This window comes from Vanessa cardui, chromosome 7 (genome assembly GCF_905220365.1).
Source record: "Vanessa cardui chromosome 7, ilVanCard2.1, whole genome shotgun sequence".
Classification (NCBI taxonomy): Eukaryota; Metazoa; Arthropoda; class Insecta; order Lepidoptera; family Nymphalidae; genus Vanessa; species Vanessa cardui.
Genome location: NC_061129.1, coordinates 13,014,743 through 13,029,923, shown reverse-complemented (window position 1 = coordinate 13,029,923; position 15,181 = coordinate 13,014,743). Strand labels below are relative to the sequence as shown.

The 15,181-nt window shown below is 33.8% G+C and overlaps 1 protein-coding gene across 4 annotated transcripts in view; it reads left to right on the top strand.

Moving 5' to 3' along the window:
- Positions 1 to 15,181, top strand: part of LOC124530986 (protein spire) — a 148,006-nt gene that overhangs the window by 73,815 nt on the left and 59,010 nt on the right. For all 4 annotated transcript variants that reach the window (XM_047105363.1, XM_047105364.1, XM_047105362.1 and 1 more), the window contains exon 3: positions 2,682 to 2,808. In XM_047105363.1, the coding sequence (XP_046961319.1) occupies positions 2,682 to 2,808 (127 nt within the window). The remainder of the gene's footprint in view (positions 1 to 2,681; positions 2,809 to 15,181) is intronic.

Here is a 15,181-nt window from a genome sequence, read left to right as displayed (position 1 = left end):
GCATTTTGGAGATAATAACGTAAAATTTTTAGCATGAAAACTTTCCAATTTTAAATATACTAAAAATAAATAATTCATTAAATCTTTGTAACAATATGATGCTCACGTAATAATTCAGCCGTCAATGCCCAACTAACTGTGAGAGGCAACAAGGACAATGCCAACGATAAAAATTCCCAGGGATTGTATAGAAACGAAAATATCACAAAATTATTGTAACCAAATACTAAACCATCTAAGATCAGCGACAAGCACACACTCGTAATACATTATATAACAGTTTAAGATATGGTTATTTCGAGTCGTTATTTTTACCGCACTCTAACCTCTAGCCTATTACGAAACGTTCTATTAAATACAGAATTTGAGAAATATATATCGTGACAAAGTTCCAATAAGTTTTAATGGCGACTGTAAGTGCCGAATCAGATTTGGAATTCGTGGTTTATATTAGTTGCGGGCACGTGAACTTGTATTCTGTGACACGAGGTTGAAAATTTTAAGCAAAATTACAAGCAATACACGAATTGGACGCTGTTCTAGCTAATGGTAATGGAATTAGAAAACAATGGTTAGCTGTTGACGAAATCGAAAGTAAAGTTGTTGTTAACGCACAACAAAGGTGAAAGATCAATCTTTTTGTTGAAACAATAATACTTACTCGCGTTTCGTGCAAGCTCCTCTGGGTACATACCACTTAACATATATTATACTGAGCAATCATATTTAGTCTTGTTTTGTTCCGGTTTGAAGGGTGAGAGCGTAACTATAGGCACAAGGGACATAACATCTTCGCTCACTAGGTTGGTGGCGCGTCGGCGATATAATGGTTAACTTTTTTTACAGCGCTAAAGTCTGCGGCCGGCGGAGAGCACTTACCACCAGCCTAATTGCCGGTCCGTCTTATAACATAATTAAAAAAAAACAAAATTAAGCGAAAGTACGGAATAGAAAAAAAAACAATTAACATCATCAATCAATAACAATATAACATAAAATAAAATTCCATAACATCCGATGCAATTATTTAAAATGTAATATAATAAGGTTCAATCATATTATGTAAAAACGTTTATTGATTACATAAATCTGACGCAATAACGCGGTATAGGCAATTTTCTTAACAAGATCCTGTTTTTGTAGGCATTAGCGCCGCGATTGACAGCCTGAGTGTAATAAAAAGTAACTTAGAGACCACCAGGTTGATTCCGTTTTATGTAATAATAATATGCAATTTACATTATTACTTTTTACATACTATAAAATGTTATTTTATTCCTTATTAATATTATTCAAGTCAATATGATTATTAACGTAATGAATACATATACAAGAAATAAAAGTTTTTGTAATAGAAATGATCGCAACGTTGTAAATTTATAAACAGTATTATAGGAAGGAGATGATTAGTAATTTAGATTAATTATTCAAACTTTACTCAGCCGTCTAATTAGTCCTAAAATGGTACAGCTAAATGAAATGTATTGTTAAACCAGCCTCTCTAAATTCCCTCCTGAGTGCGATATCATCTCGAACGAGCTGAACGCGTACCGTACGTCCTTCTACGGTTTTATTGTGTAGTTTACGCCGTAAATCGGATGCTGTTATTGTTACGGTCTTAGTTGCGTGCGCTTGCGCAATACAATGCAACATCATATTGCACGTGATTTGCATACAATGCCCCCGATAAAACACTCTGTCGACGTTTCGGTATTGGCAGGTTGGTAATGATATGCGAGATGGTATTGTCTAATTCGACCGTAACATTCCTCACGGATTACCATGTGTCAGCTGATTCGACTCTACAGTAAAACTTTTTGGTATAGGTTGGCGGACGAGCATATGGGCCACCTGATGGTAAGTGGTCACCATTACCCATAGAAAATGACGCCGTAAGAAATATTAACTATTCCTTAAATCGTCAATGCGCCACTAACCTTGGGAACTAAGATGTTATGTCCTTTGTGCCTGTAGTTACACTGGCTCACTCACCCTTCAAACCGGAGCACAACATACGTACTGTTGTTTGACGGTAAAATAACTGATGAGTAGGTGGTACCTACCCAGACTAGCTTGCACAAAGCCCTACCACCAAGAAATGCAACTAAAACCAAACATGCTAGCTAGTTTTCAACAAAAAATATCTTACGATTTCAACAAAAAATATCTTCTTCATTAATCTTACATACGATGAAAAGTATTTTAATAATACACATCGACGCAGCGACCGACGGTATAATTATTATAGATAATTTAAATGGGTTGGATGGTTCACAAATCTTGTTTCCACACTAGTTAAATGAAGTGTACAAGATTGCGCTGCACGCAGGAGCGGCTGTGATCAAATGTTCTTGTCTGATCGCTTTAAGCGCTGTAATTTAATCGATATGCAAAATATATATTGTAAATTCTTTCTCAAGCGCTGTACATGTTATGCGCTAGATCAGTTGGGTAATAGGTGTATTAACAATAGACGAGCATCGGTTCCATTCAATGTGCCTGATAGTCACGCCTGCTGAACCCCATGAGTGTTTAGTAAGAGAATTCTTGAGATTTTAATGACTTTGTAAATTTAAAATGCCGTACGGAAAACTACGGCTTCGGGTAATGTTAGTTCTATGTTTCTAATATTGTTTATGAGTTATTCATGTCGTCTAAAGTGATATTTTTATTTGTTACAGTTGGTTGTTAATTTGGCGATCGTGGTATACCATGCCCTGGACTACACGCACGGGGAAGATGAGGAGAGGCTCATATCGCCCGACCTCGAGGGTCTTATTACGGAGATGACCGCCGGCAATATTACTGGTTAGTAACATAATTTCACTTCCTTTTATTTTAATAAATACTTTTTAATTTTAATACATGGTAAATATCCTGTATTTAATAACTGTAACAATAAAAATAACCATGTTAATTTAAAATCTTATCCTCCCAAATAAAAATTACCATCTAAATTAAAATATTTTCGATTATGATTTTCAACTTGTGATTAATATGAGCAAGGTGTGAGTCAATATATTGGCACACCACAATAGATTTGAATTTATTTATAATTATAGTATCATTTGTAACTTCGCTTGACTGTAAAATAATTTGGTATAATCGAGATGATTTGTCAATGAAAAGCATCAAGAATAAACGTAGCAACAGAAAGGGTTTAGAATTTTTAATAATAAAGAGAATACAGCATTATTGTCTTTACATAGTATAAAACAAAGTCGCTTTCTCTGTCCATATGTCCCTTTGTGCGCTTAACTCTTTAAAACTAGGCAACAGATTTTGATGCGGTTTTTTTTAAATAGATAGAGTGATTCAAGAAGAAGGATTTCTACTGTGATGTCATATCATTTCACCGGTGCGAAGCTGGGGCGGGTCGCTAGTACATTATGTATATTGGTCGGATAATTCACAAATATTATTGTAAGTCTAATTGAAGTAAGAACAACGCCCCCATTATATTCGTCTATTGTTGAAGGTGATAGTTCATGATTCTGTTTATATTTTCTATCATGACTGTCTAACCATAAAAGTAAATCAATGGTCACGCGAGTGAAAAGGCATTCACAATAATTGATCTTACAAAGGCACCTTTAGAGAAAATCCGTAATCGGCTATACTTTCCCCCTTTTGACCTTTTTTATTATCACGTTGTCTACTAAAATACGCATTGAACTTTTAAATCGCTTATTATTGAAATTTCTGGCAACTAAGTCAAACAGATAAGTGCTCAAAGATTTAGCAAAGTAGGCACACACGTGTATTCTTGACAAGGAAGAGATCTTGAGATGATGAAACATATAGAATTTATTCTACCAAGCTGTTCCACTCTGGGTTCGAGGATACGAATGTGGCGCTTTGCTATCTCACCTAATTGTATATTAGCCAGCAATTCGCTATTAAAATAATATTGTTAGTATTAGAAACTTTTTACAAATTTCCAATGGATTCTTGGTCTATCGATTGTAATCACAGTCGATTTTGAATGGTAAATATTTCGAAATATTCGATTTTATTTCTATCACGCTGTGATTCGGACGAACAGACGTGCGTGCAAACACGTTTTATGTAAGCGTAACCTTTATCGGTTCCCGTTATAGAGTTGACGTGAAATTGGCTCGACGCTCATGGCTTGACCATCACGTGTATCAGAATCGAGAGTCAAGTTCGATTGGTCTGTTTGATTTGATGATCATTGTTATTTGGAGCCGATATGGCCCAGTGGTTCGAACGCGTGCATCTTAACTGATGATTGCGGGTTCAAACCTAGGCAAACACCACTGAATACTCATGTGCTTAATTATGTCTATAATTCATCTCGTGCTCGACGGAGAAGGAAAACATCGTGAGGAAACCTGCATGTGTCTAATTTCATCGAAATTCTGCCACATGTGTATTCCACACAAACCGCATTGGAACAGCGAGGTGTTGTTGTTGTTGTATTCATGTTTTGATTAAATGTTTATTTGAGTTCAGTTCAATAGTATAACAGTATTTTTTTCATATCGTTAGCAATTTTGAACACATTCCCAACTTAAGTAGATTGACTATTGTCTACGCTTGTTTATGGATCCGTGTTAATTGTTTATGTTTTTGCCGACGAGCGTACAGTAATGCGTGTGATCATCTGTTACGGGTAATTACAACGGATTGAGTGACATTACCGTTTCTATTGCTTCAGTAATACTTCTCTCTTGTTCGTCAATGGTTATTAGTAGTTAGGTATATCTTCATAGTATGTTTCGATACTCAAAATTACGGAACGGATTTTAATTGATGGAGTGATTCGTGAGGATAGTATTTGTGTAGCACTGATAATGTTAGAAGTTTCTAATGTGATGTCGTAAATAAACAAATTCTACATATAGTATATTTATAACGATAAGAATCTTTCATCCTCTTTAATCGTTACATATTTTTAAATAAAATTATTCTTAGGCTTCATCAACATCAAATATTCTAGTGTCTACATTTGTAGGTACCAAATCCAGTTTTTTAAGCCCATCGAAGATTTCACTTGCGAGATAAAAGGGGATGAACTTTTTATAAATTTATAAATTATCTAAAACATAAAATGTTAAAGCACTTCAAAATTTACTTATAGAGAATTAAAAAAACACTTTCTTATTTAGGTTTCGTAACACTTATTAAGATAAAACGATATCTTATTTAATTATTTTCCTGTGGAGATGTTCCATTTATCTGCACAAGAAAACTTATGTAATGGAAACAAAATTTACTTATAAAACAAAAACAAGCGTTACAACAGTATCGTAATAGTAAAAATTACTGTTTCGATCATAATAGGATGAGAAACATCACGTTCAACAATGCGTGGAGTAGCTGACGAAGACATAAGTAGATCTTTAGACTATAAATCTCATCGCAAATACAATAGCGGGAATACTCCATGATTTACATACACTCTTCGCATTCCGTACTTCTGTGAACTGTGCGGTTTCCGGCTATTTTGTTTTGATTTTAATCTCGTAATTATTACTTACTTGATCGATGAAGATATGGTGCAGTGCTTAGAAAAGTGGAATCTTACTCGAAATTTGTACGTCTCGGCCCGTGAGGACGCTTTAACCAAACTGTAAGCCTTTTCTCGGTTTGAGGAAGGGCTTATAACTAGACTGATTTTGAAAGCTACAACTATAAATTTAGTGTTAAATTGAAACGCGCACAAAGTCATAGGCACAGCTAGTAGTTTCCATTAATTACTAGATAAGTAACAATCTATAAATGTCCCACTGCTGGGCTAAGATCACGTTTTCCTTTAAAACGCTGGGCTAAGGTCGAGTTTTCCTTTAAAAAGAAGTTTTGGATCTAATTCCAACTCACTGCTTCTATGCTTGTCGCCAGTAAACGTAATTATCGTGTAGTCTTATTTCAATGAGATATATAACGGATAGATACAGGACAAAATTAGAAATAAGCTCATGAAAATTCCGTGGTCCTTGTCTGGGATGGAATCCGCAATCACAGTTAATCAATGGCCCATCTCGGCTACATAAATTTAGTAAGAGAAATAATTTATTTATAAAATAAAATAAGGTCTTTATTGAATCGTCTCTACGTTAACATTCCGAGCGAGCTTTTGTACTTCACTCATGTCCCTATTAGAATAACATCTCGCATCTAACAAGGAAGGCTGTTAATTTACACTTTCTCTAAACATTGTCGCCTGTCAACGCTGCAATGCGAATGTCCCCCATAGATCGCTGGAGCATATGATATTTTAGGTATTGTCGTTTACAGCCGACCTTTGCCACGACAGCGGTTCGAGCGCCTCCCACTGTGTTAGTTCACAATGAATCGAGACAATCCGTTCCGCCTGAATTTCACCACCCTTTCTAACTCTCACGAGTCACTTCAATCTAAATTGATCTGTCATATTTTATGCTTTTCTTTAGAAGATGTCTTTATTCTTTTGATCGATTTCAAATTCTATAATGCAAATTGATGACCTCTGTGGTAGAGTAATGTGTACATAGGTTTTCATGGGTACGCCACTCCGATGTCCCGGGTTCGATTCCCGGCCGAGTCGATGTAGAAAAAAAATTCATTAGTGTCCTAATTTTGAGTCTAGGCGTTGGTGGTAACGTCGTTACTTATTATTATTATTATGATATACATAAGTGCTTTAGCTATTTACATTGGGATCAGAGTAATGTATGTGATGTTGTCCAATATTTATTTATTTATTTATAAGATTATCATGACATCTTCTAACACAGGTGGCTTTCTGACAACGGTTAATTCACATTCATTACGTCACCTCGTAGTGTAATTATCTCCTAAAACGCCTCGCATGTCTTATTTTTGATCTTAGTTTTTGCTCTACGAATTTATTGCGTTATAATAGCTAGCACCGGAAAGTATACCGTTTTGTACACGTGATTTAATGTCAATCAAATTTCAGCATTATAACCTGTTTGGTTCAAGTAACGCTTGGATGTTAACCAGTTCTATAGGAAAAAGTAAAATATGACCCAAAAATCTCATTTGTACGTAACGAATAATTAATATGTCGATATTAAATGAATTATATTATTCAAATTATCGAATTCGCTGATATAGTGTTGGGATTATAACTTCGTTTGAAACTTTTGTTTTATCGATATTTTAAATGATTGTATCTGTTTTCAGTTTTCAAGGTACTTATTAAAAAAAAAAACTTTCCACTCACTTGTAGATAGATGAGTACCTATAGATAGAGAGTAGCGATTGTGCGTGAACACAAATACAGGTCAACCGTTCGCAGACAGGTGATTACATTAAGTCTCGCTATTGATCATCGTATGATTGTCCATTGTCTGTGCATCTATATATTCAATCTGTGACACGAACGCTGACGTTATCTTCATTGATCAGATGTTTGGTGACAGATCAACAGTATAATCAGTTTAACGGATTCCTTATCAGATGTTTATATATTCAATTAGCATTTTTGACATATTTGAATTCTAACTGATATTGCTTAATTAATGCAGCTATTTCCCACTATTTAAATATTTAAGAATTATGAATATTAATATATCCAGCTGGATTTATTGATTCAAGGGTTACCTTAATATAATAATTGTGGCTGTATATTTATACGTGTAAGACCTGTCATATTTATTTAATGATAAAAAAAATTAAAAATGAAAGCCTAATAAGAGTCAAAAAAAAAATGGAAAAATTGCTCAGGAAGCATCTCTTCACCATTTCATTCTTTGATTCATATTAATACTACCTGCATTAGCAATGCATTAGAATAGAGGAACCCGTTTTGTCGAAGAAGTGTGTTATTTGAAAATCTTTTAATTTGAATTGTCGTAAGTGACCAAGAATAACCGCAGTACCTTCAACAATAAGCAAGGTCATCACGAACAAAAAAAGAAGAAAGTTGCCCGACACTTTTATCGCCGCCTTTATATGCAGATCGAGATGTTCTCACGGCTCTCGTACAGTCGACCGGTGAACTTTATATTCAACGCGAAACAAGTAATGATGACAAATTAAATAAATGTAAGAACTTTCTAAGTTTGTTTAATTAATATGAATGTATTATGCACTTAAATGTATATACTTCAATTTATGAAGTTATATTTAATGAGGGGTCTGGTTGAAGTATTTAGCTTGAATCTTACGATGTATGACCTACATTTAGTAATTATTTACTTTTCTGAGTATGATTTAATGATTATTGAGAGGCGATAGTACTAACCGACGATCAACTTCGTAAATATTTTAAGTTAAGAACTGGCAGAAGTAGATTTTAGACATCAGTTAAATGACAATATATCCACTGTATATAATCGTCTTCAAAAAGTATTTAAGCAATCAAAATCAAAATATACTTTATTCAAGGAGGCTTTTACATGCACTTTTGAATCGTCATTTAACAATTATATTAAGTGAAGCTATCGCCGGTTCGGAAAGATTCTACCGAGAAGAACCGACAAGAAAGTCAACAGTAACTACATTTATATATAGTAGGTAAAAAGATAACACACTCCTAACATAAATCCATAGAACACATTCATATAAATTTCACTTAATTATTCGAATTTACCTGATTCCGATATCTACCGTTACTGCATGTGAATTAGTAACAATGACACAGCTTCGTCGTAACCCAAAGAAACGAAATATGTTTATGAAACCGGTTATGTTAAAGATGAAAAATACAATACATACGATGTTTAGAATAACGCTTATAATATAAACGATGTAGACTTCCAGTCTTAATATCTATTGAAATGATATGCTATCATTCGCTGGTGTAAATAAAATGGTCAAGAGTCATATAAACATCACATGAAACTTGTTGGTTAATAATCTTGTCCTATAGACCTCTTTGAGTGGTTACGAGTATCTAGCATACTACACACGGCCGGCTATGGTTACAAATGGTTGTTTTGCACTTACAGGAGACATAGTGCTACAAGTTTGTAGATATCGTAATGTTAGCAGTCGTAAAATTATATATGAAACACTAGTTTCGCCCGCCGCTTCGCTTTGTAGGGATTGGTTGTCATGTGTTAGGGCAAAAAGTAGTCTGTGTCCTTCCTTGCAGTTCAAATTTGCTTCATACCAAATTTGATTCCGCGGTTTGGTTGTAAAAGATCGATAGACAGACAGAGTTACTTTCACATTTATAATATTAGTTATAGAAGTATAGATTATCTGCGTCTTCAATAATCTTATTTCTTACAGAATGTTCTTCCTGAACCGGATCTCTAAGATTAAATTTTTCAACAAAAAAAAAATCTATTATTTTAAATGTTGCTAGTTTCTTCGAAGACTGTACATTCTGATGCTAAGATATCAGTATCTATCGTATCTGCAACGGTCGGCTCAGTTCTCGGTGGGCAATGTTTCGAGCATGTTTATCTTAACGAGTTGATGTTTTGGTGATTTCGCGGTACGTTTTACACGGTCCGTTAAATTCTGTTTATGCGAACACGTCTCTTAGATGTTGTGTTTTCTCGTAAATGAGGTTTATGCATTTTCAGAAACGCATTCGATTGTAATTCTATTCAACTATTTGTGTAGCTATTACTGTGGCTTTTGTCTCAATCCTGGCGTTGTATCAAATTTGTTTTTCTTTTTTAAATGTTCTGAAGAGGTCATTGAAATTATGGTAAAACAACTGAAGAGCAAAAAGACCTCAAGTATCAAAAGATTCAAAAGACTAACTATTTTAATTATACTTTGAGTACGTAGAGACATTAAACATTTTATTATGTTGTTTGTTGACTAATCGAAAGTAGAGGGTTCAAACTTAATAATTATTTAATCATGCATTTGAATGTTTCTTAATGTTTAATTTGATTACCTAAGCTTATGTAAATTTATGTCCTGGTCTCACTGACTGTTTCGTCACACGCCTTACGTGTAAGTATGTGACGCTTGATACGTAGGTGGTATTGTTTTAAACGCTAAATATACATTGCTACCGAGTGTCATATTTGAAGATTTATCGGCTTCGTAATCACGAGTGATGCATTAATTGCTGCTTTGCTGAGTTAAACTTGAGTTATTTAGAAGCGGGCGTTACTCGACAGATATTTATGATCTAATAAAAATTCGTTGCAAAGTTTTGCGTGACAAAACTTATCAATTTACTCGCGGTGTGACCATTAATTATGATTTATTGCAGTTTTGTTTACAATTAAATTTTATTTTGTTGAATGCAATAAATAATATATGCATACGGAAAAGATAATGTAACAAAACCAATCGAATAAATTGTCAAATTAGAAATAAGGATATGGTTTGTATTGAAATGTTGTTCATAGAAATTTCGATTTTTATTTGCAATTCATGGCTTTCCCGTTTGCAATACTCTTGTACATGTCATTTTAATTGTATGAATTATTTATAACTTTACCAGCAAAAGTTAACTTTCTCGAGTATCCCCGTGCGATATCATAATATAGTCGACAGGGGATTGATTTTCTTTTGCTCCCGTGATAATTTAATTACTGGTATTTATACGGCCTGGTGCATAATTATCATAGAAGAAAACTGCGCCGCTTGCATTATACCTACTGTTAGTTGATAAAGTTTTTAAATGTCTTATTGACATACAAAGCTTTAACCGGCAATTTTGCAGCATTTCCTTCTAAAAGGAATAACATGTATTTAGTTTAACATTAAACGTTAATGAATTTAAGACAAATTTTATTAAAGATTGAAAAACTTATATCGTCAACGAGGATGAAACTTGGGATGAAAGCTTTTTTGGAAGTTCGTCACTTTTGAAAGTTAGAGGAATGGAAATCGCTGTTTAATCTTCAATTAAAGGATTAAATATTGTTGTTTCTTTTTAAAGTTTTTAGGAATAATCATGACTTTAATTTAAGGCACACGGTTAATTTTATTATATTTTCACTTACGTCCTATTTTAATTTTCATGGAGTACAGATTTGATAGTTCGAATTTTTAATAGCATTAAATAATTCATTGAGAATTTTATATACAAAACTTACATCCTCAAATATAAAATAAATGTTTCATTCGATTTTGCTCTCACTTTTTACCTTACAACCGATTGCTTTGGAAAAGCGTTCTAATACCGTTTTCTATTTTATAGATAGCGGTTCTGTTTGTTTAATGAGAAGCAAGTAATTTAAATGAAACTCTTGTTGCCGTTACTTTATAGCTTCTATATATTTTAGAATATAATATATTATCGTTCACAATGTGTGTAACAGGTTTATGTGGCTTATCCACGATAATCTACAAAGTTTATTAGGTATTACGACACGTACGATTAATCACCAATTAATACCTAACGATTATTTTACTTGTGATGTTTTTATATTCTCCTAAAAAAATCTTTATTTGTTGTAGTTAATATTTGAGATGTATTTTTAAAACGACGTAACTTATTGCGCTCGTAAATATCAAGTTCGAAGTTCATTTTTTCTTAAATATAATTCATAAGAAATAAATTTAGCTCTGTGATATTTTGTGTCGTATTATTCGCAAATTACCCTTGGCCTCTTCCTCATTATTCCTTAGACGTTGCAAATAAATTCATCTGAAGACATGTAATTATAGTACGACATAACTTAGATGTAGCTTCGCCAAAATTCGTAAAACTGATCACATCCGAATTAAGTACGCTATCCCAATTATCAATATTTATTTCTTATGTGAATATGATCTTTCCGCAAACTTAATAACTTGTAATATCATTTGACCTAATATATTCGTCAATTTGACACGTCGATTTACGTGCACTTTCTTTCTCGGGTTGAACTGACGCGGGAATCTCTAGTGACGAATAGCGTCGAATGGCGCGATAGGGACCTATTTCTAATAGTTGTATTAATCGACAGTCACTGGTTTTATTGAATTTGCCGATGCTACGTCTAAGTTGTGTCGTACTATATGTCCCTCGTACAGCGGTGTCGATTCTGTCCGTAACCCAGTTTCGGTGCGTTGAGGCTAAACTTGAAGCGCCCGCGGCTTCACACATAACCAACAGCTTGAAAATAAAATAAGGTCGAGCTTAGAGGCTGAAAGCTTTTTAAATTAAATTATGTTCAAACTAGCTTATACAAACATTTCGATTACTATACATAAAGATTTTGAAGTCAAGTTGAAAACGGCCACAATGAACACCAATATTTAAGTAAAACATTACATTACATTTAGTCAAACTTTAGTTAGTTTCTTTTTTTGTTGCTTTGCAGTTTAACCTTACAGACGATACAATATTTAATATTAGACACTGGTAAGGTTAAAAGGTCAGGGAGAAAGTGGCGCCGCACCGGGCGAGACCATGCAAGGGCTTTATACAACACAATGTTGTAAATTGTTATTAATAGTATGACGTGTTTTGACGAGGTTGATGGCTTCTTTGTTTAGCTCGGATTGATATATCGGTTTCATTGATGAGTGCTCGCGTTAATCATTCAGCTCATCCTATGATCTTTACCATAATGGCTACTTTCGTTGAGCGTTGAAGAGTCGATAATGATGATTTGTGTTCTAATTAAACATGAGTCTTAACAAAGACGTTTGCATTATTCATGTATCTTCATATATTCGTGGAATCTCCAAAACCTCGACAGATTGATTGATTACGTTAATATAGTTATTATATGTTCTATTCTTCTTTACTACTTCAATTATATTTTATGATGTATCGATTTTTGTGTCAATATGTAGGTCTTACCTAGCTGTTTTATCGTAAATGCATATACCTCATATGCATTTTCAGAAATGCTTTCGATTGTAATTCTATTCAACTATTTGTGTAGCTATTACTGTGACTTTTGTCTCAATACTGGCTTTGTATCAAATTTGTTTTTTTTTTTTATAATATTTTGCGAAGATCATTGAAATAATGGTAATACAGCAGAGGAATAAAACAGACCTCAAGTATCTAAAGATTCAAAATTGGAATTTCCAAAACCTCGACAATGTGATTGATTATGTTTGGATATTTATTACATGTTCTATTCTTCTTTACTACTTTATTTATATATATTATACCCTGTCATACCTACCTTTGTCATTGAATTTCTTGTAATCCTACAAACGAATTCAAAATCTCAGTTGCCTCAGCACACACCTATATGGTATGATATATACATAGATACGGTATATTGAACGGCAAAAATATCAATCACAATATCCTATGGTTTACAGGTTAGTTTATAGTCGAAGTAATATTTCTCTCGTGGGAGAATAGATACTAGTTAACACTTAACCGTTGCCTGTTGTGGTGTGTTCTCATGCTCCTCGTGATAACGGGATAGCTTCATTAACTGTGAATATTATATTATGTACTAACATAGAGTGATTATGATGTATTTACGATGACAATTATTGCCTTTACATAGATTTTGGTACAACGGAGTGAGCCATAAAATTAGAGTTTCGTCGCAGAATATTAATTGTGCCGATAAATTTAACGTCACTTTTAATGTTTTTATAATACTTTATAATACTTACTTGGTGGTAGGGCTTTGTGTAAGCCCGTCTGGGTTGGTACCACCCACTCATCAATTATTCTACCGCCAAACAACAGCACTTAGTATTGTTGTGTTCCGGTTTGAAGGGTGAGTGAGCTAGTGTAACTACAGGCACAAGGGACATAACATCTTAGTTCCCAAGGTTGGTGGCACATTGACGATGTAAGGAATAGTTAATATTTCTTACAGCTTCATTGTCTATGGGTGATGGTGACCACTTACCATCAGATGGCCTACATGCTCGACCACCAATCTATACCATAAAAAAATCAACGTTATTTTCTCTTTAAAAGAATATCATATATATAACATTGTATAAGCAATGCCTATGTCTAAATTTGATCCTGCCTGACCTCCTAATAAGGATTGCGTTTGGTCTATAATTCTTGAGATAAGATTACCTCAGCGAACGGTCCCGACACTAGAAAGTTGGTATATTTAGGACCTTTGCCATCGAATCAGATTGCTTTAGATCTCAAATAATATTTGACAAAGGATATCTAGATAGTGAGTCATATGACTGTAGTTTATCACGGTTACATTGTTATTAGTTTAAATGTACTGACATTTTAATGGAAATCAAGAAAACGGAAGATCATGTTCTCTTGACTTAAAGTTACAATATTCGCCTAACGATTGTTGACCTATTAGAAAATTTGTACTACAATTTATAAACAACTTATTTTATAATAGTTGGCGCCCGCTGCTTTGCTCGCAGTTAGGGGTTTGCTTATCATATTTTATGCAAAATAGTAGTCTATGTTTAAAATTCGGTTCCATGGTTTGGTAGTGAAAGAGCAACAGACGGGCAGAGTTACTTTCACATTTATAATATTAGTATTGATATATATATATTTCAAAAACTTTAAAACATGTTGGATACATTTTCTTCCTGGTAGGTCTTTGTGCAAGGCGGCCTGGGTAGGTACCACCCACTCATCAGATATTCTACTGCCAAATAACAGTACTCAGTATTGTTGTGTTCCGGTTTGAAGGGTGAGTGAGCCAGTGTAACTACAGACACAAGGGACATAACATCTTAGTTCCCAAGGTTGACGATGTAAGGAATAGTTAATATTTCTTACAGCTTCATTGTCTATGGGTGATGGTGACCACTTACCATCAGGTGGTCCATATGCTCGTCCGCAAACCAATTCCATTAAAAAATACTTGATGGAGATTTTAATAGAATTGAATCAATAATATTAAAATAGAAAAAATAATGACGGAAAAGGAAAGTCGATGTTATTTAGATTAGTGCTTTAATAAATCATGGTTTGCTAGATCATCATTTTCTTTGAATGAGCAATGGCTCTTCACAAATTTCCTGCAGGCCAAAGGCGACGTTAGCTAATCTGCTTACACAAGCTACCATGAGATATGTATCGTCTGCGGCGGGGCTGGCGCCGGTCATGACTGTGACGCGGTCTTATTACTATTTGCGATTCGTGACGAAATTGTCATGACAATTTTGTTTATTTATTACTTTGTCGTACTGTTATTTGTTACTCCTCGTTAAAATGAATGAAACTAATTTACAATGATAATGGAAATGGCTTGAATGGGGTTTCAAGAGTTTGTAAATTTTTATTTCTTTATAATGTGTCAATAAAAAATTTTACTTTATTTTATTTACGATTTGTGATGTAAAGTAATTTTTGTTATAGATACTAAAAATGAAAACAACTTTTTCTAGT